The sequence below is a fragment of the Lytechinus variegatus genome, chromosome 1 (assembly GCF_018143015.1).
Source record: "Lytechinus variegatus isolate NC3 chromosome 1, Lvar_3.0, whole genome shotgun sequence".
In the NCBI taxonomy this organism is placed as follows: Eukaryota; Metazoa; Echinodermata; class Echinoidea; order Temnopleuroida; family Toxopneustidae; genus Lytechinus; species Lytechinus variegatus.
In genome coordinates, this window is record NC_054740.1 from 25,458,653 (window position 1) to 25,484,867 (window position 26,215).

Below are 26,215 nucleotides of genomic sequence, written 5' to 3' on the forward strand. Positions count from 1 at the left end.
GTTCCTGCCAGATTTCTGAAATACTGAAATTAGCGATCAAAATTGGCTCCTACTGCGCAATTGCACTAGCAAAAATATGGCCAATATTGCTCTCTATTTTGTACAGGATTCCTATGGGCAATGCCTGTGGAGGGCAACATGGCAAATGTTTGCTTCGATGGACTTGCATTGAAAGTAGCGAACGAAATATGACTTTTATTTATATCCTAAAATGCCTTGTATACATGTAGGTAATAAATATATCATATTTTGTTGCTTGGATAATGATTATACAAGTAAGGTTTACACTTCGACGAATATGTGAATGAATGTAGATATTTTAAACCCTCATGATTAATGGTAAAGAAAAGTTATTGCTCAGAGCTCTCTACTTATTAGAAACCTTGATTATTGTCCTAGTGATATATCTTATGAATTATTGAATTTGAAGTTTTACAATGATACAATAGTTTAAAAAATGTGAGTATTGTCATGATGTAGTACTTTGTATTTGTATTCCTAATGATTATCTGGAGATCATTTTTTCTCTAATGAATATTATTATTGCTTATACTGAGTTTTTCCCATCAGGCTCTAAGAACTTAAAATTTATTTAATGGAATATAATCTTACACTACATCATATCATAAATTTTATAGTTGAGTGGCATGAAGGCACCAGCTATTTTTTATTGAAACAAAATGGTCTGAATTCCAAGCCTACCAGGGTATGAATTAAATTGTTACATCTATGTGCTAGACTTGTCCCAAATTTGCTTGTTGATGTAAAAAGCTTCAGTCAGGATCTGTACCTGTAGACTAATAGTTTAGTGTGGTGAGGGAGTGTGACTAAAAATTTGTTTGTGAGAAAAGTCTGTTTTAACAAGTGGCAACTATTCATGGTACATGAGTGGAAAGAAAATTAGCAACACAAGTAGCGTGCAATACCATTTGGATTGGCTGAACCATTCCCATACAACAAAGATGTATATATTCTTGTTAGGCCTATTTCTTATATTTCTCTTTGTTTTATCGACATTATAATGTCACTTCTGTTGGGCCATTTCTTGTGAATCATATAGTTGATATTGATGAAAAATGTGTTTACTCTGGCATTTTCACAGATTGATGCTTCAGTTTTAGTTATACAGTTGTGCTCAAAAGTTAGTTAACCCCACCACAAAATGGTCTATTTCATGCTGATTGTTGAATGTAGACAACAACAACACTTTAAGTTTTGACGAGCCCAGAAAACAAACTTTATTTATTGAATGTAATATTCTATCACTTGACTTCGCAATTAAATATCCAAAACTTGACAAACCTTGAACACTTTAATATACATTCATTTTCTTTTCACCACACTAAGTGCTATATAGTACAACATCACAACATCATCAAATGATAGAATCATACTTATAGGACATGCAATATAGTAGATGATCTATTGATTCCATGTCCTAATGTGCAATTATGGATGGTTTAAAGTTCAGATTGACTATGTGTGAAACAGCTCCCTATGCTCTTAACATGGAAGTTAGTAATTGATTGTAGGTCTGATTTTTGTGATTGAGTATACACATTTCACATGCTGTCCATCATATAAGTAAACTGTATGACACATTGATGAATTTTTTTATGAGGCTCTCTAGTGCCAGTTGCACACAAAAGTTGTGGTCAAACACAATCCCAAAAATTTTGTACAATAGTAAAAAAATATGTGCTTGTGATTGGTTAGAAATCACTTTTGCTTTTGATTTCTGGAGCTGCGTTTGAATGCAACTTAATTTTTTTTGAATAATTTGTAATCTTTGGATGGCATATATTGATGATGCTGCCATGATCAGATATGTTTCATGTAAAGAATGGAAAATATGAAAGATGTTGTGCATCTAGTGTATTTCTCAACTTTGATTTAAGATTTCCAAAGGACTTTTAGTTCTGATATTCCTTCATGTATGTTTGAAATTTAGACTTGTGACATACAAGAGAAATTTCATATTTCAGATATATATATAATTTTTTAATATGTTTAGTCAAGTTGCAATATAATTAGATCATTAGACTTTAGTATATTTTATTGTCAGAGATTTATGTCTTCCATACTGGATAATGAATAAAAACATTTTCTTTGGCCTTGTAGCTGAAATTCAAAGATTATTTGTGTTTGAAATATCATGGTCTATTTGAACCAAAATGGACACAAGAGAATTTGCTCCTGTGTTATGATTATGATAATTTTCATAAAATATTGTCTGTGCTTTCACACCAGAGGGGTCCAACCGAATCTCTCTTATTTTTTTCTCTTAAAGAAACCTAGGTTTGACAAAAACAAGGAAAAAAATCATTTTTTTTTTCTATTCTGACATTTTGGAGTTAAATTAATATGTAACACCCTATTACCGTTCCCACCAGCCTAAAGTGTCCGTACTTAATCGAGAATTTGTTTGTTTTAATAGAGAAAATATCAAATATTTCCATATTTTCTTATTAATGAATTAAAAATCTCAAGAGACAATTTGCAGAAAAAGATAACATTGAAACCTACAGATCAATGTTTTTGGTCAATTTTATATTGCTTTCTAGACCTTAGGTATAAGATTTGTCGGACCTAGCATCCATAACCAAATAAGTGAACAAAGATTTCTCAAAAAAATATGGTCTAGAGTTATTATAGTTGTCAATCCCCTTAATTCTTCATAAATATTTCCAATGATATTTTTCTGTGCAAATTATCAATAAAAATTGTATTTGTAATCTAAAAAAAAAAGTAATCAAACCATTTTTATTGGTGATTCATTTTGAATGAGAAGTTAGTTTTATTGTTTTACTCTTATGTTTGACCGATATGGCTTGTTATGTGTATTGATTATCATTTTGAAAGCACTCATATTAATTGGTGATTTTCAACCCAAAAACTAGATATCTGAAGGTAACTGGCTAGGGTTGAAAAACACTTATCGCACACCAAATATAGGGTATGTATTATTTGACTTTTATGTAGATTTTTTTTTCAATTAGTGCAATCTTATGCATTTTAAAAATAAATCTTCTACTATACTATTGTGATATATGGTGGTGGGTAGTATCAAACATTTTAAGAAAATGCTTATTCAATTCCTTTCACTGGCAAATGCAAGAAAATGAAGCAATCTTGAATATGAAACGCTTAAGTCCTCACTTCCATTGCAAGATAAAATTGTCTCACTCTTTGTTTATTAAGAATGATTTGTTTTGATACAATTTCTTGATGGACAAGTCCACCCCAACAAAAACTTGATTTGAATAAAAAGAGAAAAATTCAACAAGCATAACACTGAAAATTTCATCAAAATCGGATGTAAAATAAGAAAGTTATGACATTTCAAAATTTCGCTTCATTTCACAAAAACAGTTATATGAACGAGCCAGCTACATCCAAATGAGAGAGTCGATGTCATTCACTCACTATTTCTTTTGTTTTTATTGTTTGAAATATGAAATATTTTTATTTTCTCGTCATTGTCATGTGAAATGAAGTTTCATTCCTCCCTGAACACGTGGAATTCCATTATTTTAACATTTTGTGCTTCAGGCAAGGAGGTCCTAATCGTCAAATTCGTAAAAATTGAAATATTGTATAATTCAAACAATAAAAAACAAAAGAAATAGTGAGTGAGTGACATCATCAACTCTCTCATTTGGATGTAACTGGCTCGTTCATATAACTATTTTGTTAAAAATAAGCGAAACTTTGAAATGTCATAACTTTCTTATTTTACATCCGATTTTGATGAAATCTTCAGCATTGTGCTTGTCTGATTTTTCTCTATTGATTCAAATCAACATTTTTCTGAGGTGGACTTGACCTTTAAATGATCATATGGAGTTGTTCACAAATGAGAAACTGATTAAATTTATTTTATAATTAAAAGTGGTTTTATATTATTATTGAATAAAATGATGCTGATATATCTAGGGGAATTCAATCCAAATGGAAAGTTGCTTTAATAAGGAAAAGCTGGAAAGACAGAGATGAAAAAAACCCTGAAATTTTTGAAAAGTTTTGATATATTAGATAGGTGATTTTGAATTGGTTACATAATGTTGCATAGGTCGAGACTATTCCTTGGTTTCTTATTGCTTCAAATCCTCCAAAATACAAAATTGCATATGCAAGCCCCTATTCAGAACTTATACTCAGAGTGAGGATGATATTTTTCTTTTATGATGAGGATGCTATTTGTTCGATATTTTAGTATTGTCTTGAGGGAAATTTTTCTTGAGAAAACCACAATCTTTTCAACATTCATGACAAAGTGGAAAGTATTCAGAAAATCCCATCTACTTTTCATAATTTATTACCATATTGTGATTTTGAAATTGAATATGATCTCAAGTTTCTTATTCCTCTTCATTGTATATTTAAAAATATATATATTTACAACCAAAAAAATGCATTCATTTTCCTAGTTCCTTCTCACACCATTGTAAGGTCAGTTCCTGACAAACTTTTACAGAAATTATCGCAATAGAAAGGAGAGTGAACTTCTATTTCAAAGCTTGTGGAAAGATGTGACAGATTCCCCCCCCCCCAAAAAAAATGTAGAAAACAAGGGAAAGGTACAAAAGAGAGAGAGATGAGGAAGAGAGGGGATTGGCTGGAGCAAGGCAGATCGATGCAGATCAAGTCTGGAAATGTTTTGACGAAAATGGAAAACAGTTGTACGGTAAATCGGAAATATAAGAACACAAAACACAGTTGTACGTAACAAAGTTTTATATTCTATAAATGATTTGGGCCAGATCATCTTGCTCACCCCTCCCCCCCCTGGTCACCCCTTCCGTGCGATCGCTTTCGCTAGGCGCCCCGCCCCTATCTCGCTCGCTTCTTTCGATCGCTTGTGCTCTTACCGTATCAGATTCTGTGATCTGCCGAGGGTAGTGGGACAGACTGACGATCTCTCCTTTTTTTCTACCTGGAGCTACGTTCGTTGGTATGAACATTTCTCAATTGCTTATTTTCTTAGTATCTGTAGAAGTTGTATGAGGTAGCCCCCTCTAATTCGTTTTACTAATAATCTGTAATTATGCTGGCATGATTTTTTTTTAAATGATAGGCCTAACAAGAAATGATTTGTTAATATCAGTCCCACGTGCCTATATTTTTGTTACTGTTGTCTTTTTGAGTTTTATAGTATACAAGTCCCGTCAGATGAACGTCAGAATTCGAAGTTCAAACATTGATATAAACAATGAACTTTTGATAACCACTTTATGGTACAATATTCGCTTTAATACTAATATGTATTTGATAGTGCTATAATGTTTTAGATCTACCTAACCCAGGCCAGGGAACTCCCGCCCGCCCAGGATCTTACGTGCAATTTGGGGCGCTAATGCAGTTTCTCACCGGCCGATTACCGGTTACCAGCACACCTCATCACCAATACTTGTTCCCAAATGTCATGACAAGTCTCTCAGTGACATTTCGATGTCAATATATCCACCACTTTTCAAAATATTGTGATCGGGAATGGCTATATTTCGACTTCGATCTCAACGTCGTTGATCGACACGGCGTAGACATCGCTTCGCTGATCGCTTGAATTCACCGTGCTCCGTAATGTTGGTATGAACTGAAGTTAGCAACCAAATCATGCGAAAATGTGGCGAACAAACTGCCAGCATACCGCATGCGAATCTATGTTCGCATGATTTGGTTGCTTCAGTTCATATCATATCAACATTATGGTGCACGGTGAATCCAAGCGATCCGCGAGGCGATGTCTACGCCGTGTCGGTCAACGACGTTGAGATAAAATATTAACATCGAAATGTCACTGATTGACTTGTCATGACATTTGGGAACAAATATTGGTGATGAGGTATGCTGGTAACCGGCCGGTGCAAAACTGCATTAGCGCCCAATTTGGCATACTCACCTGACAAGCGTGAAGTATGGTCAAAATAATTCTCCGAATAAATAGTTAAAACAGAAATCAAGCACTTACCATGATTATATGGATGATGGTCTAACGAGTGGCAGTTTTTCTGACATCTGGGGCCTGATGGGCACAGACTGGAACCTCAAAAAACGAAAAGTTCTCTCCTTCTACCCCCGTCTCGATCGGCCATTTTTGTTATGAATTGTAACAAAATGGCCGATCGAGACGGGGGTAGAAGGAGAGAACTTTTCGTTTTTTGAGGTTCCAGTCTGTGCCCAGATGTCAGAAAAACTGCCACTCGTTAGACCATCATCCATATAATCGTGGTAAGTGCTTGATTTCTGTTTTAACTATTTATTCGGAGAATTATTTTGACCATACTTCACGCTTGTCAGGCACAACGGCAAATTGTCCATAGACTGTGTACAACGGATGGATCGTCTCCGCACAGCGATTCTAAGACCGCTGATTGGTCAATCGCGCAGATCACGTCATGATCACGTGGTCCGAAAAATAATTCCTTCGGACTGCGTGCGGAAGTATCGATAGCGATAACGATATCCGGTCACGATGTGTACGCGGTAAATGGTCTTGGTTCGTGATTGGATCGCTCCGGTATCGATCAAAAATTATCGAAACTCTGCAATTTCATGCATATTCACGCGACGCTCCGAAACCCGGAAGCCAATTGACTTTGTGCACGTTGCGATAGACTCTACAAATTCCAACGAACACGATGACATATAGACGCTAATTTGTAAGATTTTGACGGAAAAGCAAAAAGTAATCGAAATTCTCTTACCTGTGCGGTATCGGTGAGAAAATAGATCCTCTGAGAATACCTTTCATAATTCATATAAAATACGCGAAAGTGAAATTCTAGGTCGATTTTGGTACGAGGTGATAGAGAATTGCACACTTGTTTTGGTGGAATTCTGTGTGGGGAAATAAAAGGCTTGCACTGCGCATGCTTACTATATTTTCATTCATAAATTGGTTCTCGGCAGTGGCTGGATGACGTCATGTAATAAGCAAAAATGTACACGACCGCTACGTTCACGCTCCGCTATCCGTTGTACACAATTTGTCGCTGTGTCAGGTGAGTATGCCTTTACACGTAAGATCCTGGGCTCTACGATCTACAGTACTTACCGGTAGTTAGATTTGGATGAGTGGCCAGTGGTCACCACTGTCACTGACTCTGAGTGACTGACTTCACTCGAGTCCGACCTTGATTGATTGACCTGTCTTGTAGTAGTATGTTGTTAGATAGGACTAAAAATCATGTGGCATTTTAAAGTTTATTTGAATAAATACATGCACCATTAGTGCGTGTGGGGGTAAATATTTGTATCCCATTTACCTAATAAGTTTGGGCTCAAAACTGTAATTGTAAAGAAAAGTTATGTTATAATTTTTGGCCAAGTTTAATCTTGGGAAAATAGACGGTGCGTGTAGTGCAATGGCATCTCGTCCCTGGCTCCATGGAGATTAAGCACGTCAGTGGTATTACTTTTAATCTCCAGGAGCCTCCTGGGCAATGTCTGAGCAAATCAGCTGTTTGTGTGACTGACGTGTGAGTGTGAGAATTTAATGCAATGGTTTAATGAAAGGGGGGGGGGGTAGAAGCTGAAGTTGGATTGAAAATTAAAAATTCAGTATTATCTCCGTCCACTTCGTACAGCAGTCATGCTTTATTCAGTCACACGCATCGACATGGCCTGGTTCCCTATTTCCACCTCCATTCACTTTGTACCTGTAGAATTGCACGCGTACAAAATCGATGAGTGGTTCCCAAATCCATGATTTGCCCAATTCTGCCAAAGCTTAATTTTAAGTTGTTATTCTGAAGAGTAAGTGTGCCCAAACTCTCATCTAAACATAGGACTGGAATCAAATATGAATTGAGATTGAAAAAAAACCAATAAACATCGTTGCTCTATGACTATGTCTGCGCACCCATTCTTTTTACACATGATCTTTTTTTTTTGCAAGGGAGATAGTATTTTGGCACCCTTGCAAGAAATGTCTGAAAATGTTAAAATTTTCATAGCTCTTTATTGAATATCTGTGTATGTGTATTACATGTGTAAAGTTTGTGATTGATGCATGTCTTATTTGCATGTTTTTTTTTTTTTTGGGGGGGGCAAGATTTTATTATAATAAACAACAACAAGAGTTATAATACAATATCCTTGTTGGTAATGATATTTATTTCTGATTTCTGTACTAATAATTACTTTCTGAGTGATATTTCAGAGAAAAGTAAGAGGTTATTTTTCATGTAACTGCAGCACTAATTGAAATAGACCTAAAGATAAAGTTCTGGGGCCCACTGCATAAAACTTTTACCTGAGAAAACTCAGGTTGTTTTTACTGGAGTTTTTGCCCTGTATTAAAGTCGTGGCAGAAATCAGACTAATCTTAGTTTTCAGTTTTTACCAGAGTTTTCTCAGGTAAAAAGTTTTATGCAACAGGCCCCAGATGCAACCATAAGAGTGTTGTGATTAATTTGTTAAAGGGGAATCCAGCCTTGGTCATCAAATGTTGTGTTGGAATGGAGAAAAATAGATAAGACAGAGTGGTGACAGTTTGAAAGAAATCAGACAGGCAATAAGAAAGTAATGGCTGTTTTACAGTCAGTAGGCAGGTCCCCCAATAGTGGCTTCTTTCATCCAAGTGATATTCATGACTTGAAAAGTTTTGCATACTTAATGTGCTTGATGCGGACCAAAACACCTCTTTTCATTCGGTCATTGTTGCTCTAATTGTGCATCCAATTTCATGATTTTGGTATCATTGTAAAGGAGAAGAATCATTCTTTTGGGTCATGTATTTGAATTTATTCAAAGATTTTGTAATATAGGTTACAATTTTGATCTAAAATATGCTACAAAAATAATTATTTTCACCTTAGAAAAGCTGCTATTTTCACACTTATTTCTGTTTTTGCCTTTTCTGTGAACCTTATCTAGCTAAATAGAACTCTTGATTTCATGCAAGTACAAAATTTCAGAAATCTCGTCTTGTACCTTGGCGAGAAAAATGTGATCTTGACCCGATTAAAAGGTGCCCCATATCAAGAATGATATTGTGAGAAAGTAAAGAAGTTCAGATTTATGGTGATTGAGGCTCAAAATAAAAAGTTTTGCACAATTTGCAAAAGAAAACAGAGGAAGAAAATTCAGTTTTGAGGCACATTTTCAGGCCAGAAATTTACTTATCAAAATATATGACCAATATGAAAGAATAACATTTACTCTATCTGATGGTGCAATGATATTTCACTTAACTAGAGGTTATAACGGGTAAATTCTTGAGAAAGAAAATCTCATGAATCACAAGATTTTGCAAGGAGGAGGATTCAGCCACGAGATGATTTGGATGAATCTGGCCTTTTTGCTCATTAGCGTAGGGACCTGTGGTCTGACTGTTTAAAATTTAGATCCCTTAGACTATAGATTTACAATTGGCAACTGGATAAGATGCAAGGACAGTTTGCCCATAGGCCATGTACTTAATTATCAGGGATTTGTGGTTTTCTCCTACATGTAAGTACAGTAGGGGAGATCGGGGTTAGTTGGAACATTTTTGACAAAAATGGCTGTAAGATTCAAATAGATTTTATTTGAGAAACAAATTATCAGCTTGAAGCATATATCTAAGGGCTTCAAATGTGCCTCATAAAATTTTTAACTCTATTTTGGTTCGTGAAAAAAATCCACCTTGAACAAGACCATCGCAAATGTTCCAACTTACCCCAATACAGGGTAAGTTGGAACATGGTATGGGGTAAGTTGGAACTCTGCATGGTCAATTAAGAATTATACTAAAACTTATTTGATTTTAGCCTATTTGCTTTATTTTTTTCAAGTTCAAAATATTTTAAGTGTGGATTTGTTGAACTTTATGTTTTCTATTATGCAGTCACTCACACAAGCAGACTGTGTAGTACATGTAGAATTCGACATACTTGGATGCGTTTGATTTTAAGTGTACTTTCAGCAATTTCATGTACTTCTGCATAAAATTTACAAGACAAAAAATAATTGTTAATATATTTTTCATTAATTAATTATGCAAATAAGCATACGAAATTTGCCCTAAATTTTTTATTTTTGTATGTTTTTGCCTTTAACTCTATTTATTAAGCTCGTAGAATGCTATTTTTTGGTGAGAGTATCAATATTCACATTTATAACAAATATCCACCAAAAATTGCAAGAAATATAATTTCTTATGCATTTTTTTTAATTTGTATTTCTTTGTTGTTTCGAACCTTTGTTTTTTCCGATGAACATTGTCGGGACTCTTGTGATCATAAATAGCATAAAATGAATCTATTTGAACCAACAAAAGTAAAAAAATTATCATACATTTATGACTTTTGGTTGAAAAACACAATGTGCATTGACCTTGTACATGGAATCACGTTTTTGAGCAATTTTGGGTCCAACATGCATGTACAAAATGTTGTGTAATTTTGAAATTGCGCACACAGGCATCACAAATTTGGTCTCAAATGATGCGCAAGTCTTGAAAGTGAAAAGTCAGCGGGCAGTGTAGTCAAAAGATTTTGCGCGACAGCGTAGTGACAAAATTTCTTGGGGGGGGAACTCAAATTGACCCCCAGTTTGATAAAATAATAATAAATAAAATAAAATGATGTTTTAGCCATTTTATTTATTGGAGTACATGGAAGAGTAGTCCTTGCATTACATCACATATGCAGCCAATTTGAAGTCTTCATGTGTATAGTGATTACCAATATTCACAACTTTTATAAATTCATAACTTTCGTATTGTTTGTCCGATATTGTTCAAATTTTCACCTATCAACTTGTCTTATTTTTCTTTTTCCTCAAGAAACAAGTTTAATTTGGGTTGGATTCTCCTTTAACAATGACTGAGACAACAGTGCATGATACACAATTCCTATGGAGTGCCATCAATTGATCAGCACAGTGGCATGACACTTTTCACCCCCTTCCCACATGATTTTACCTGAAAAGAACCTATTTGTGTTTGGTTCTTGTCTACAGATCATCAGTCTTGAAGCATATTCCTATCCTTATTTTGATGAAGATCATCCCTGGTCATGGAGGATTACAAGTATCTCTTTAAAGTTGTTCTGATCGGCAATGCTGGGGTTGGCAAAACGTGTCTTGTTAGGCGTTTCACACAGGTGAGCATTGATTGACTGTAGTGAACTAGTGGTTGTGTCCCCCCTCATAAAGCATTTTCATTCCCTATCCAATGTGTATCTTCCTGCTTTCTTTCCAATTAAGAAAAATCCCTATTCATGTATTTCAGAACAACTTTTATTCCAGATGGCAAGTGTCATTGTCTTTACAGGGGAGCTTTCCATGAAGTAAATAAGTGTATTCAGTGATTTTAATGACTATTTGTTATGAGTAAGTGAACTCTTTCATCTGATTGGTGCAGAACATATTTACAAATGAAAATTATTCACCAGAATCTTCATGAAATACTTCCCTGTATTGTTATACTTTATATGCACAATCTGTTGGTGTAAAGTGAATAAGAGTATTTCTTAAATTAGATTGCAATTTTAAGATGGACGGTTCTTGATAACAATTGATTTTGAGATTTTGTTGCTTTTTATTTCAGGGCTTATTTCCACCTGGACAAGGTGCTACTATAGGTGTTGATTTCATGATAAAGACGATAGAGATCGGTGGAGAAAAGGTCAAGGTAAGCTGGGTGATTACGCCTGAGAATCATTCAGAAAAACTCCCGCAATCGGAAACGTATCTTTTTCAATTGTTCTTTTATTTGCCCCTCTGTGAATAGTGACATTTTGTTGAATTTTTTTTTATATACATGTGAACAGCCAGTGTATAATTGATGTATAATTAAGAGCAGTGATATTTCACTTGAAATATATCAATGAGAATGTTGGGTTCGAGAAAGTCTCTGAAAAGACCAAGACAATGATTTCAGAGACAGACATTCGTATCCTAGAATCGGCTGAGACCAAGTTGAAACATGAGACAAACGTGTTAATAGTCCTAGTACAACTAATATTCTGAACAAAAACATTTTATTCCCCTACCATATCAGAGATTAAACATTTGCATGACAACATGTTACTCATTGATTCAGTATGAATGTATTACTCCTGGCTTATGTTTGGCAATTACTTGAAGGGCCCTCTGGGTTCAGTATTTAGCAAAAAAAGAAACGTATAGACATCCAAGGAATCTGAACATTGATAATTAGTAGTAGTCAATCAATATTCTATAAAAAAAAATGTTCACGCGATGCATTGTTTTTAATACCCTAATCGTTGAACTTGTTATAATGTGCCAGAATAATTGCAGTTCTATGGCATTCATGTGACCCGTCACCTCAAAACCAACAATAAGTTAAAGTAGCTCAGGAAGGTTCTCTGTAAATAGCCAAAATAGTCATTTGGTCTTCAAAAAGTAAAGAAATTATCTGAAATAGTAATTCTTTTCCTTCATACTGTTAAAATTTCAACTTGTGAAGTTGAATAGAAAACAAGATGGAAGAGTTTTTTATACGCCCGTCTCGACGGGACGTATTATGGTATCACGCTCGATGTCCGTCCGTTAACTTTTCCTTGTAAGCGCAATAACTTCAGTTTAATTTAACCTTGGCTCATATAATTTGGTGTGTTTGATACTACCATGAATCCCAGGAAGCCCATATATTTTGAGGTCAAAAGGTCAAAGTTCAAGGTCACACTGACATGTTTTCATCTTACCCTTCTGAAGTCCTTGTTAACGTGATAACTTTAGTTGAACTTAACCTAGGCTCATATAATTTGGTGTGTATGATACTAGCATAGATCCTAGCAATTCTATCGATTTTGAGGTCAGAAGGTCAAAGGTGAAGTCGCCATCTTCCACTTTTCTTGCGTGACCAATAGCTCCAATTCCCGTGTTACAGACTGGTGTATCATTTACTCGCCGTAGCAACACTTTTGTTGACATATAGTTTTGTGGACTGCTAGGAATTCTGAGATTGCACTTTGTACAAACGTTATTTTCTCCTTATTCTTTGAAGCCTTCAGTAAATTTGTTCTGCTTTTGATGAAGTATTTGTGCAGGTTATTATTTATTTATTTTGACATATTATGTAGCAGTTAGAAGCTGAGAATGCTTTTTTTAATCTAAAATTCATATTGAGTGACATATTGTTGGTTTAGGAGTGGCTGGTCACTTGGGTGTTTTATTTGGTGCCAATCAGTGATAGTGGTTTATACACTTTTCCTTCTCTATCCCTTGTAGTTACAAATATGGGATACTGCAGGTCAGGAGAGGTTTCGTTCAATCACTCAGAGTTATTATCACAGTGCAGATGCACTGGTACTAGTCTTTGACGTGACATCAAAAGAAAGTTTCAATGCGCTACCAAGCTGGTTGAGAGAGGTAGAGCAGTATGCCAGTCCTAAGGTCATATCCGTTTTAGTAGGTAAGTCACTTCAATGATAATAAAAATAATAATAATATGCAACATGTATATAGCGCTTAATACAAATGTTTCTAAGCACTGCATACTATTACCCCGGCTTTAGCATGGCTACTCTGATCGGGCACATGGAGCATTCAAGGAATTCCTTCCTACCGGGTACCCATTTACTACACCTGGGTCAAGAGTGGCAAATGTAGATTACACGTATTGCCAAAGGACGCTAGGGCTGCATTGGGATTTGAACCCGGTACTTTATGGTTGAAAATCTGAAGACTTATCCACTGAGCCATAATACCTCTACAATAATGATGATGATGAACAGCATTTGTATAGCACTATTTGTTGGTGAGAAACATTCAATGGCACTAGCTCGAACAAGATGTCTCACATTCACACAGTTGGATGAAAAGATGGGCCTTTGATTCGAATAGATGAGTGAAATAGATTGGTAGAGAATTCCAAGGACGTGGAGTATCCGAAGAAAATGCTCTTCCGATTTTCAGACCACCTTTCAAATTATTTGTAAAATCTATGACTTATACACCTGTGACCGCCAAATATCTTGGAACCATGGAAATCTGTTAAGCGTGGATGAAATGTGACAAGAAGATGTTATGTTAGATCTGCTTAATCTGTTCTGTTTGGCGATTATTATTCAACTTATGCAGAGCCTTCTGTATTTCCAGAGATGCCGAATTCAAAGACCAGTGATGCATGGGATTTTAGGCAGGGAACCGTGACTCAATGTGAGATCACCATAATTGAGAATTATGAGAATATTGGAAAGGTTCTTGTACAGGTGTGAGATATGGGGGGGGGGGGGATGAGCAAGAGTGTAAAGTGTGGGAGTCATTTTGCATGACGATTTTTCAGTACCTGCCTCATCCTGCTATAAATTACTGAGATGAGAATGTAAAACTCAGACATTATCCCTATTGTCCTAATACACTTTGTTGTGGTCAAAGGAAATGATATCCCCCCCTTCCAATTGACCTGATGAATGGTAGCCTTAAAGGAAACATCTTGCTACAGTTCAGGAGGTGAATAAGGTTTTCTTAGCAATACTTCAGTTAGACCAGTCACGGAGGTGATCTTTTACAGGCCACTTTGATTATATAATTATTCATATCATCAAATGTGTTATTCTTATTTTATAACAATAATGTTAAATAAAATTTTCACCATAGGATGTACTTGGTGAATGTAGCAAATGATATTCTATATGTAGGTGGGTGATTCATAAAGCTGTTCATAAAGTTGCTTTACGGATGACTGGAACATCTTCTTACATGTAGGTCATAACTCAATTACAAAGGAATATCACATAGTACAAGAAAGGATCACCAGTCGGCGTAAAGTCATATCTTACAAACAGCTTTATGAAACACCCACCTGAATTGCAATTTTCCATCACTGTCGACAGGTACAAACGTCATACAAGTATATTTCTATCAATTTAAATTTTTTAGAGTAAAATCACCTTGTCTGAATTAAAAAAATGTAATATTCCATAGAAAGTGGAACTGAATTGCATGTTTAGTCTTTAAGTGCAGGTTTAGTTTTCAGAATACCCACCCAATGTGTTGAAAACCTCTCTGATTCTGATTTTCTCTGTGTTTGAAATGTATTTATGTCGGTAATGAAATGGGGGGTTCGTGGTCTAGTGGTAATGGCACTCACTTTCAATCTGAGGGACATGGGTCTGATCCTAAGCCATGGTGTTTTTTCCTTCAGCAAGAAATGTACCCATACTGTGTTTTGCTCAAGCCAGGTGAGGTGAGGTGAATGGGTACCCGGTAGGAAGGAATTCCTTGAATGCTTGAGTGCCTGATCAAGGTACATGTAGCCGTACTAAAGCTGGGTGATAATAACATTATTATGTTAAGCAGGGCTTGCTTGAAGAATAATTTTCGGAACTGAAGTGTCTACCCTGGTAAAACATGACATTATTTATTTTCTTTTTGATGTGAAGGTAATAAAATTGACCTTGCCAAGGATAGAGAGGTGAACGAAGAAGATGGACAAAGCTTTGCAGATTCCCACTCGATGCGTTTCCTGGAGACATCAGCCAAAGAGTCTGACAATGTGGATCGCCTCTTCCTGGACATTGCAGTTGAATTAACCAATAATGTAAGAAATGGTGAGATCAGACATGATGATCATGAAGATATCATCAAAGATACTACTTCAGTCTCAACATGCTGTAAAGGCTGACTCTTCCTGTCCTGTTGTAAAATGCTTCTTGTTAATCTGTTTCTTCAACTTCATAATGGTAAGATCTGATGACGCCATCAAAGGCCCTTCGTCAATATCAATATGTAGTTGAACTATGTGATGTTATCAGGTACGTTCATCTGTGTATTACAAATATCTGCGATTGTATCATCAGATATTCTGAAGCACTGTATTTAGTCCCAGTTAAACTCTGATGATATCATCAAAGACACTATGCCAAGCTGTTAAAGGGTAGGGTTGGCCTTTCTGATGATATCATCAAAGGCACTACGCCAGGCTGTACAGCGGTAGGGTTGGCCTCTTTTGATATCATCAAAGACACTATTCCAGGCTGTTCAAGGTAGGGTTGGCTCTTTGATGATATCATCAAAGACGCTATGCCAGGCTGTTCAAGGGTAGGATTAGCTCTTTTGATGATATCATCAGAGAGATTACGCCAGGCTGTTCAAGAGTAGGGTTGGCCTCTGATGATACCACAATAGGCACTTCTGTAGTCTGTACTTGCTGAAAGGCTGACTTCTGTAATGATATCATCACAGACTCCGGCTGACTGTACACGCTGCAAATGTTGGCATTACTGATGTTATCATTAGACACACTACCCTTGAATATGGTTGTTATCAAAACTACTATCTCTGATGATACCATCAAATTGAACTCCAATTAATCCAGCCCGATTTTTTATTGAAAGTATTCTTTTCAGGTGGTGTAGTTAAGCTGTATAATATGCAAGTACAATATATAATTATGCACTCCAATATCCCACCAGTTAATCATCATCCCGACTATAGATCTTTAACTATTTCTCTCCACCTTTTAGTTCAACTTGATTTCCATGAAGTCATCAAAATTGATTTAAAAAAAATCAAATTTTTCATCAGTAAAATGACTTTCATCGTAGAACTCTTTGAAGAAGGATTTTTTGGGTTAACTTGTCAGTATAAGTATTTTCTAATCGATATTGTTATGAAACAAAAAGAATTGAAGTATCTGCATTCGATAATTTGCAATAGATTTTCTTGCCATGTATTAAAAGATTTATCATTAAAACTACACTGCCTATAAAAATTTGTGCAATCTGCAATACTGCAATATTATGTTTATCTGAAAAGTCTTTATAGTCATGTTCAAACATATAACAACTGTATCAATGTAACCTGTGTCTTAGTATTCTGTCAAAAGTTGCATGTCTGGGAGGCTTGGTGATGATGATTAATGACTTGTGAAGAAGGCGCTGCATAGATGATCAGGGCCCCCTCTTACAAAGAGTTGTGATTGATCCAATCAACCCCAACTATGGAAAGCCATCAATGTTGTGTTTGACAGAGATACATATATATGCATTTTAGATGTCGGGATTACTAGCTTTCCATAGTTTGGGATGGATCAAGACTAAAATCTTTGTAAGATGGGGTGGTGCCCACCCCAACTTTCTTGCTGCCCTTAAAATTCTGTAATATCTCGGGATCTTTGAAAAAAAAATTGCGTTAGGACTTTTGCAAAGGCTGAATTGGTTCTGGGAGATTTTTAAAGCATTTTTTTAATAAAAATTTATTCAGTTCCAGTTCATTACTACCGTATACTAAATGAACCTGTACGTTATAGTGTGGATTGTGGAAATGACATATTTTATTTGCGACATATTTCATGATATTACATGACAATTTATTTTGGTGGGATCAAAATAAATTGTAAACACAAAAGTAGAAATACATGTTGTACATGTAGCTGCATTTTTTTCTTATTGAGATAAAACAATTTCTAAAGCCTGGAATGGGCTAAAAATTCAGTCACAAAATTTGTGCGATAAGTGTGCTAATGGCTTTTCTAAAAATAAAACGAGAGAAAGAGCACTACATGTATATATTATCAAAGTTAACTTCCAATTTTCATGAAGGGTTAGCAGATGAAAATCATGGTCACTCCACTAGTACCATTTTCATACTGAAGGCGAAGTGGAGTTACTCCGGAATAACTCCGGATTGTGTTTATACGCTTGTACTGCGGACCGACTTTAAACCCCCTTTCATATTGGCAAGCACCGCACAGCGGTGTATCCGCAGTCGTTGCCATGGTTTCCAAGCGAGTTCGCACCATACGTGTGGTGATAAGCGCATACCGCATTTCCGGTGCGGTGTAACTCCGTTTGTAACCCTCTTCTCGAAGTGGGTTGAGTACTCCGCTTTGAATCCAGATCGAACTAATCTCAGTAATTTTTCTTATTGCCCTCCAAAGTGGAGTAACTCCTCCTGGACTCCGGACTAACTCCACTTGGGCACTCACTATGAAAGGGGTATGATATGTTCAACTGTATATGGGAATTTTAATTGATTCTTACCTGATAAGGTGGCATTTGCTCTTACGAGGATTGCTCCTCTGCTAATTTCTCTGAAGATAAAAAGGTGATGGTTAAAGATTGCGATAGGGTTCTTAGTCTCAGAATCATGTGAAGATTTTGAAGTGAAGGTAAGGTTGGAAGCTTAGGTTTATGTTTGGCTCAATGTCTGCATTTTCAGTAGGAGCAATTGTCCCAGGAGTAAACGTCATAGAACCTCTTGTTATTTGACTTTTACCCAAGCTTTAGCCAAGCCTTAAATGCACCATATTTAATTAGCTGACTGCTTCTCTACCATTGAGCTGCTGTGCATACATCATGTACATGTATTTGAACAAGAGCTATAAATGAAAAGACATTTATTATTTTTTCCTTGGCAAGATATGAAGTATATTTGGAATCTTTTTTTATATCAAATGTGCAATTAAATGTTTCCACATGGCTGTAAACTTTTTAAGCGAGGTTTTAGTTCTCAACTCATATGTAAAATATCATGACTGTTAATAAGAAAGTAATGATACCTTTTATATTTCTTTCACAAACAGATTATTGGTTTGCTGTATATACCTTTCAAAGTGCAATTTTATCATTTCTTGCCTTTTATATTCTCAACTGCCACTAACACTGCTTTTTATATTTTTTTCTTACCCAGTAGTCTAATTTCATTCATTCAATTTTCATCCCTCCAAAAGGTATTCCCTTTATCAGGACCAAAATGCAATCAAACTTGTCTTAGTAATCCTCTGTCTATAGTGAATGCATGTCTTATGGGCCACCAAAATTGTCTCGCAATAGAAAGGATTCTATCCATCATAATAGTAATCTGAACACATGATTGGTCTAAACCTGTTATTTCCCCCAAAGATAGTTCCAATCAATGTCACGAAATTAGCAAAAATGCCATGAAAATGCCATGAATCCGGACATCACAATAGTTCAAAACTATCTATAAACTATCCCTCAGTGACTCAAGTGCAACTATTTTCTCTGGTGCTGTGCCCCTCAGGAAAATAGTCACATTCCGGTGTCACTTTGGAAACCATAGTTCTGACTCTCGCCTTTCAAACAGAGGGTCGTGGGTTCGAACCCTAGCTATAGCATGTTTTCCTTCAGCAAGAAGTATATCCACACTGTGCTGCACTCGACCCAGGTGAGGTGAATGGGTACCCGGCAAGATTATTTCCTTGAATGCACTGAGCGCCGGTGATGGTAGCTCGAGCTAAAGCCGGGCTAATAATAGCAGCGCTTTGTATCCTCAGGCAAAAAGCGCTTTACAAGTTAGGCATCCAGCTATTATTATTATCATTATTACATTGTATTTGTTCAATATGTGTTAAAGAATGTGTACATAAAGGCCACCTGTCTGCAGTGGCTACTATTTCTATTTCCCTTGGATGGCCTTAAAACACAAGTATGACTATAGCAACAAAAGATTGCCATTCCTTTAGAAATGTATTATATGTTTCTTACCCTTCGGCCTCATTCAAATATTGCAAGACAAATCTTAGTGATGTTTAGACATGGTTCCCCTTTATATGTACATGCCATTTAAAGTGTGTACATCGTTGTAATATTTTTATTACATGGGTTAGTATTTTTCACCTGCCTAACAGAGAATTTGGTTTGCAGCCTACTGTTATTCAGTGTATGAGTGAGCCTTTACTATCCATGTTCTTGGATTTGGGATTCACTTAATTCATCCCCTTCTTTTGTTTATAACTAACACAAGAAAGTAAATGTTTCTATTTGTTTAACATTCCTCTTTCAAAATCATTAAAACTTTTTTTGATACACCTTGTAATGAGGTATGTAGTGGGTGTCCGTTCTTGAACCTGATTTTTATGTCAATAATAATAACGTTTCTGTAACCTTTGGTGTATTCATTGTAAAAACCTGAAATATATTCAATGAGTATTTCAGTTTGATTTAGCTTGGTGTAGAGATTGTCTTCTCCCATGATCTTGTAAACATATTGCCAGGCTTTTCTTATGACAAACATCTGCAGCTTGGCACACAAGTTTATAATCCATTGCATCAAATAAAAATAAAATGTTATGTAATTGTTACATGTTTATGATCATATGATATTTTCCTGAATTCACTATTATTCATTTTAAGCACATTTTTTTGCAAGAACATATGTAGGCCTATATATTAATGTGTATATATTTATGCCATGCATATAATTTGATTTGATTATATAAAGGGGAAACAATAAACATGACATCTATTTCAGTGTAGCTATTAATGTGTTCTTCCTGTTTAAGGATATATTTCATGTGAATAATTTGAAAAAAAGGGTAGGTGGAAATGACTGACATGTTTTAGGCTAGAAGGAAATTTAACCTCTGTCACTTGCTTCCTGTAATTTCCCAATATGAAGAGATTGTGGTCACCATATCTTTTTACTTTTTCTTCAGCTGTCTGTAAAAAATACTGGTTGAGTAGTATGAGTACCTGGTTTACCAAAAAGTTGCAGGTTTCAGCCTCAACTGCTGTTTACAGGTAAATGTGTCTTTGAACTATGGGTATCAACACTTTGGCCGGTATTCTGAAGTCGTGTTTAACCTTGACCATGGTCTAATTCTCTGCTAAAATATTGGAAGCCATATTATGTCAAAATTGTGTTTAGATTTATATCTCGTATGTTTACTGTGCTCTTTTCTATAAAGTCGTTGATGGTGAAGAGACAACTATCTTATTTATCCTTCACATACAGTTAAGAATTATTTCAGAGTCAAATGAGCTGATACATTGAACATGTACTTTTAGGGATCTTTGCAACTATTGGCTGTCCATATGTAAAACCACAACTTTATACCAGAGTTTAAATGAAACCCAACTTCAGAATACCGGTCTTTGAGTGTTCTCAAAAGTTGTGAGTCAAAACCTTGAAATAAATGCCTGGTGTGGTTCATGACTAGGACTCTGTTATTACACTGTGATTTTATTTTCTATAAAAACACAAGACAAGACAACCTAGTAAATTGATTGAATATAATAGTGAAACATGTCAAGCAAATGCCATTTTTCTTGGCTTTATTGGGCTTTAGTATCAATGGTTACACAACCATAGATTTTAGCCATGGTTAAAATTAAACGAGTCAGAGTAGTTAAATTTCAGCTGATTTATATTGTATTGTTGTTAGTGTAGAATGTTTAAGATCCTTTATCATTATACTATGCAATTACAGGGTGTCAATTAGTTGATCTTTTCGGTAGGAATAAAGCAAACTGTTCTGGTGTGCTAATGACGTGGCTGGAATGTGAACTGAAAAATCATGATTTCACAGAAGAATCACAATATGTGGAGTCGAGCTTGTAAATGAATTTAGCTTTACCGAGACTATTATTCATGTATTGGTACATGTACAGTAGAGAAGGGGGAGATCTTAAAATCTGTGTCGAAATATTTTGCCTTTTGCTTTCCAAAATATGTCTACCAGTTATATTGTGCCACTGTATTTTAAGTTTAGATAGCAAAGGGTAAATCATTGAAATAGTTTTACTTTGTAGTAGAATCTAGCCGTAGAGGGGTGGAGTGTGTTTATGGTCGAATCAATGTTAGATTAATGTTGTGGATAAACTCTTGTGTATTCTGTATTATGAAGTGTTAATGATATTTATAATTGGCATGAGGATATTCTAGGAACCAACATACTTTTTTCCATGACTTCCAGTATGTAATGATGAAAAATTTCACACTGGGCACACTGCAAAAACGCTGGTGTCAATTTAACACCAGCCTGTTATCTATATCAGTCCACACCAGGGAGGTGTTAAAACAACACCTCTTTGGTGTCTAGCATCTAGGCAAAACCAATTAGTGTTAATCCAATATTGGTTTATTCTTATCCGGTGTTGTTTCAACACCTCTCTGGTGTGGACTGATGTAGATACCAGGCTGATGTTAACACCGGTGTTTTTGCAGTGCAGGGAATAATTTTTCTTACCAAATTTCATTGGCATTTGATGCAGTATTTGGTACCCTGGGGTACCAAATGATAATCCGCCATTTTGTTGAATTATTTATTTTATTTTTTGCGCTGTACCTTGGGTTACCAAAAAATGTGTACAAGTATATTTTAATGTTTTGTACAGATTTTTTTTTCTTTTTAGTGATCTTATGTAACAATTAACTATAAGCTAATCTTTTGTGTAAGTTAGCTGTCGAAAAGTATACTTAAATTCTTAAGTATAACATAATTTGTTTACTATTATTGGCATTAGATTGTATCAAAGAAAGGAAATAGGCGTTGTGATCATTGTCCCCATTCATTGTCATGATTGTCGCACTGATCGTACGACCGTGATTACCATGACAACAATGTAACTGTACACTATTACAACACGAGATGGCGCTGCACAACGCCGTACCCCGGTGTACGGCGTGGTGCATCATTTATTTATAAGAAGAGATGGCTGTCAACTAAGTTCTGTACAGACCTGTGTAAAAATCTGCTAGACTATTTGTGTAGCGATTTTTGAAAGATGTGGAGCAGATTTAGTGCTAGGCGATACCAGGAAGATTATTCTCTGCATAGATGAACTTTACACATTCAACTTGCTGGTGTGAGTTATCATTCTATTTTCTTTCAAATTGTCAGCATTGATTGGTTTCTTCAAATTTAGAAGCAGGAATATCATAAAATAGCCATTTTGATACCTAAATTGTTGAAGGTGCAGTTTGGTTTGACTTGGATGTTCTCATGTCTTGTCAATCTTTAAATTTGGGTTTTGTTCAAAGACATCAACCACTTAATTTTTGTCCACTTTTTACTACTCTATATCAGAATATATTCATGTACCGCAACCATTTTAGATATTCATCTCTATCTTGCTGTGTCCTGCATTTTGTGTGGTTATGAATTATTTTATATTTTGAGTAAATATATTTTATTAAGAAATGTATGTTACTTCCACATGCACCAAAGGAACATTCTTTGATGTTCTGATTATTATTGTCTATGCAAAATGGATGTTTCACTTGCTCAGTATATGTTTAGTGTTTTATATTGATCAATGTGAATATCATTTGTGGAATTTTGTGCATATATATAGTCACTGTATTTTGGTAGAAATAGCTGATTTATGTAGGTAGATATCATTCATATGTAAAAATGTCATATGATCTGTGTATAATAATCATAGTCTTGCAGGTGCAGACATTTCTAATATGTATAGTGCTCATGCTAAAACAACTTCTTTAAAGATTACATTGTATGTTTTTGTGTATTATCTGCTTGCATTCAGTCTGATTGAGCTACATATAGGCTTAATTCAAAGCTGTTATGTTTTATTAATTGTATATAGAAAACACAGGCTTATTTGGAGTCTGTGCATGTATTCCAATTTGTGTGATTGGCAACACCCCTGTATACATGAACCACCTGTTAACAGGTAAACACCATGCGTGGTGTCAAATTCAATGTTAATTGAACACAATGTATGGTATGTTGAACTCAATGTTAACAGGTAAACACACTGTATGGTGTCAAACTCAGTGATAAAGGTAAACTCACTGTATGGTGTCAAACTCAATGTTAAGTTGTAAACACCATGCATGGTGTCAAACTCAGTGTTAACGGGTTAACACATTGTATGGTGTCAAACTCAATGTTAACAGGTAAACACATTGAATGGTGTCAAACTTGATGTTAACAGGTGTTTAAGCACAATGTAAATTGTCAAACTCAATGTTAAAGGTAAACAAACTTCATGGTGTCAAACTCAATGTTAACATGTAAACACCATGCATGGTTTCCCTGGGGGGGCCACTTACATTGACAAGTAGATACCATGCGCGACCAAAAAAACACGTAAAAAGGATGTCTTTCAAGATAGGGCACGTTACGTTCGTAATGTGATAAGGGTGTCAAAAACACAAAAATAATTTTTAAAAAGGGTGTCTATTTCGCTAGGAAAATTACGTGTTTAGGGTCAAATTTGTCGGGATGATAAAACAAAATTAAAATGTTTTAAAAAGGATGTCCTTTTTGCCCCAACACTACGTGTTTAGAGTCCGATTTGCACGAGGTGTTGAAGGTGGGATCGTACTAAACCAAAATGTGTAAAGGTAAAACCGACGACCGAAGGACCCGTGACATAACAATTAAATATGGCTGTATACTTGTTTAGGGGTTCATTTCAGGGAATACTTGCATGCCAAGAGTATCGTTTTGTTTACAATACTTGTTAAGGGTAGGGTTTTGCACGCCAATACTTGTTAAGGGGTGCATTTTAAGTATATGGAAAATACGTGTTTAGGGTGCTTTTTGAGACCCCATGGTCGCGCATGGTATCCAGTCGTGAATGGAAGTGGCCCCCCCCCCCCCCCCCCGGGATGGTTTCAAACTCAACGTTGATATGTTAACACCATGTATGGTGTCAAACTCAATGTTAACAGGTAAACACACTGTTTGGTGTCAAATTCCTATGAAAGCTGACACCTCAAGAGTTTTTAAAATGACTTGAAGTTACCATACATATTATTACTGCTGTTACAGAGTACGTTGGAAAAACATGGCTCATGCCATCATCTGTATGCTTATGAAAACGTGCTTCTAATTGCAGCAGGTTCCTGTTAGATAGATGTTATTGAATGTGTGCTTGTATATTTGTGGTAGGTTTACTTTATTAATAACTTTTTTAACCCAAATGTGCAAAATTGCTTGCTATTATGCTATCATTATTATATATATGTATATATATATATATATATATATATATATATATATTTTTTTTTTACAATTTACTGATTTTTAAGAGATACAGAATCAAAATCTCTAGCAAATAGCTTGTTAATGGAGGTTAAATTTAAGAAAAATGATGGCTTGTTCACGAATAATGCTTCAAGGCATTAATTTGATCATGCCCAGGGGATGGCCCCACTGCATAATCATCAACAAGATCATGTACGCCACACATTCTAAATTGGCAATGGGATGAAAACAACAAAATCACTGTTTAAATATGCAAATTGGCAACTTTTCAGTAAATTTGCATGGTCTTCTATTATTTTGACTTATTAACATATTTTCAAAGTATGAAAACGCATAGGAAATTAAGGATTGTTGCCAATTTACGGAGCATTAGAAGATTATTTTTTTTGCCTTATGAAAGCTGTGTACCTCTGGGATGGGTAGTCATTGTGCAATGCTTTGAAATTATGAAGATAGCAAGATTAATTCTTTCAGTTTGTGCTTCATGTCTGAGGTGCTATGCTGTTGAATCAAGTTCACATTACATTTGTATCATACCTTTAGAATAACAACTATCCCATATTAATGTTTTTAATTTATTGTGAATATTAATGTCTTTTAAGGGTGAATATGTTCTCTAAGTAGCATGTGTTAAACTGTATCATTATATCGTGTATAATATACTACTGTACAACAACATTGAACATTGTGAATTATGTAAATGAAGAAAGAAATCAAATATAGCTGAAGATTGTACCATGTTGTGTGAATGTGGTTTGATTGTGTTCAATGAGAAAACATATTGGAAAATTTGTCTGTTTGTAGAGATTTTGAAATATTTTCTTTCTTTTTTTATATAGTTTGGATGCCGTGAAGCTAGAGTGCTAGAAAAAGTCTCAGTGGAACATATCCTGACTGAAATAGATTTTTCTGTCTAATGGGAAATGTACTCTCAAATTAGGGTCCAGTGCAGTGGTGGATCTAGGATTTAAATGGGGGCTGGTATCCAGATTTTGCTCCCATTTTGATTGATATAAAAACAGTATTGACCACCCTTCCCCAATATGGGTTCTTGTTGGAAAGAAATTACCTATTACCCCCCCAAGAAGACACCCAAAATAATATACAAGTTTTCTGTATGAAAAATGACGATTATCCATGGGGGAAGGGGTGTTTATCCCTTTTTTTGTAGAAACAAACATATTTATTATCCCACTGGATCTGCCACTGGCTTTATAGTGGATATATCCCTTAAAAGTATTGCATGAACCTTTTTGTCAGTAATTTCCTCTTAAAAATGTTATAAGCTATTGAAATCCTTAAATCTGATTGGCTGAGAGCAAATTTGTGGGTGGAAATCAAATTCTTTGTGAAACATGACCCCTGTTGGTATTTGTGAAGCAACATTTGCCAGCTCATATGGCTCTGAGAATAATGTAGAGATTTCACCCAAGTCTTTATTTTGGAAGGGGGTGCCTTGCGCCAGCTCTGGCTCTGCATGGCCATTGGTATAAACCCCCTGTAAAATCAAATTGGACCCAAAGATGCTATTTTGGGAGCCATCATAATATATGCACA

The 26,215-nt window shown here is 35.4% G+C and overlaps 1 protein-coding gene across 1 annotated transcript; it reads left to right on the forward strand.

Moving 5' to 3' along the window:
• Positions 1-4,902: 4,902 nt before the first annotated feature.
• Positions 4,903-17,410, forward strand: LOC121410104 (ras-related protein Rab-30-like). Its single transcript, XM_041601979.1, has 5 exons — positions 4,903-4,954; positions 10,948-11,090; positions 11,537-11,620; positions 13,183-13,366; positions 15,339-17,410. Exons 2-5 carry the CDS (start codon positions 11,004-11,006, stop codon positions 15,578-15,580), a joined length of 597 nt encoding a protein of 198 aa, XP_041457913.1. The 5' UTR covers positions 4,903-4,954; positions 10,948-11,003; the 3' UTR covers positions 15,581-17,410.
• Positions 17,411-26,215: the final 8,805 nt, after the last annotated feature.

Coding starts and splice junctions, on each gene's coding strand:
- LOC121410104 (XM_041601979.1), top strand. CDS start 11,004: ATGGAGGATTACAAGTATCTCTTTAAAGTTGTTCTGATCGGCAATGCT. Junction 11,621..13,182: donor TCGGTGGAGAAAAGGTCAAG/GTAAGCTGGGTG, acceptor TATCCCTTGTAG/TTACAAATATGGGATACTGC. Junction 13,367..15,338: donor GGTCATATCCGTTTTAGTAG/GTAAGTCACTTC, acceptor TTTGATGTGAAG/GTAATAAAATTGACCTTGCC.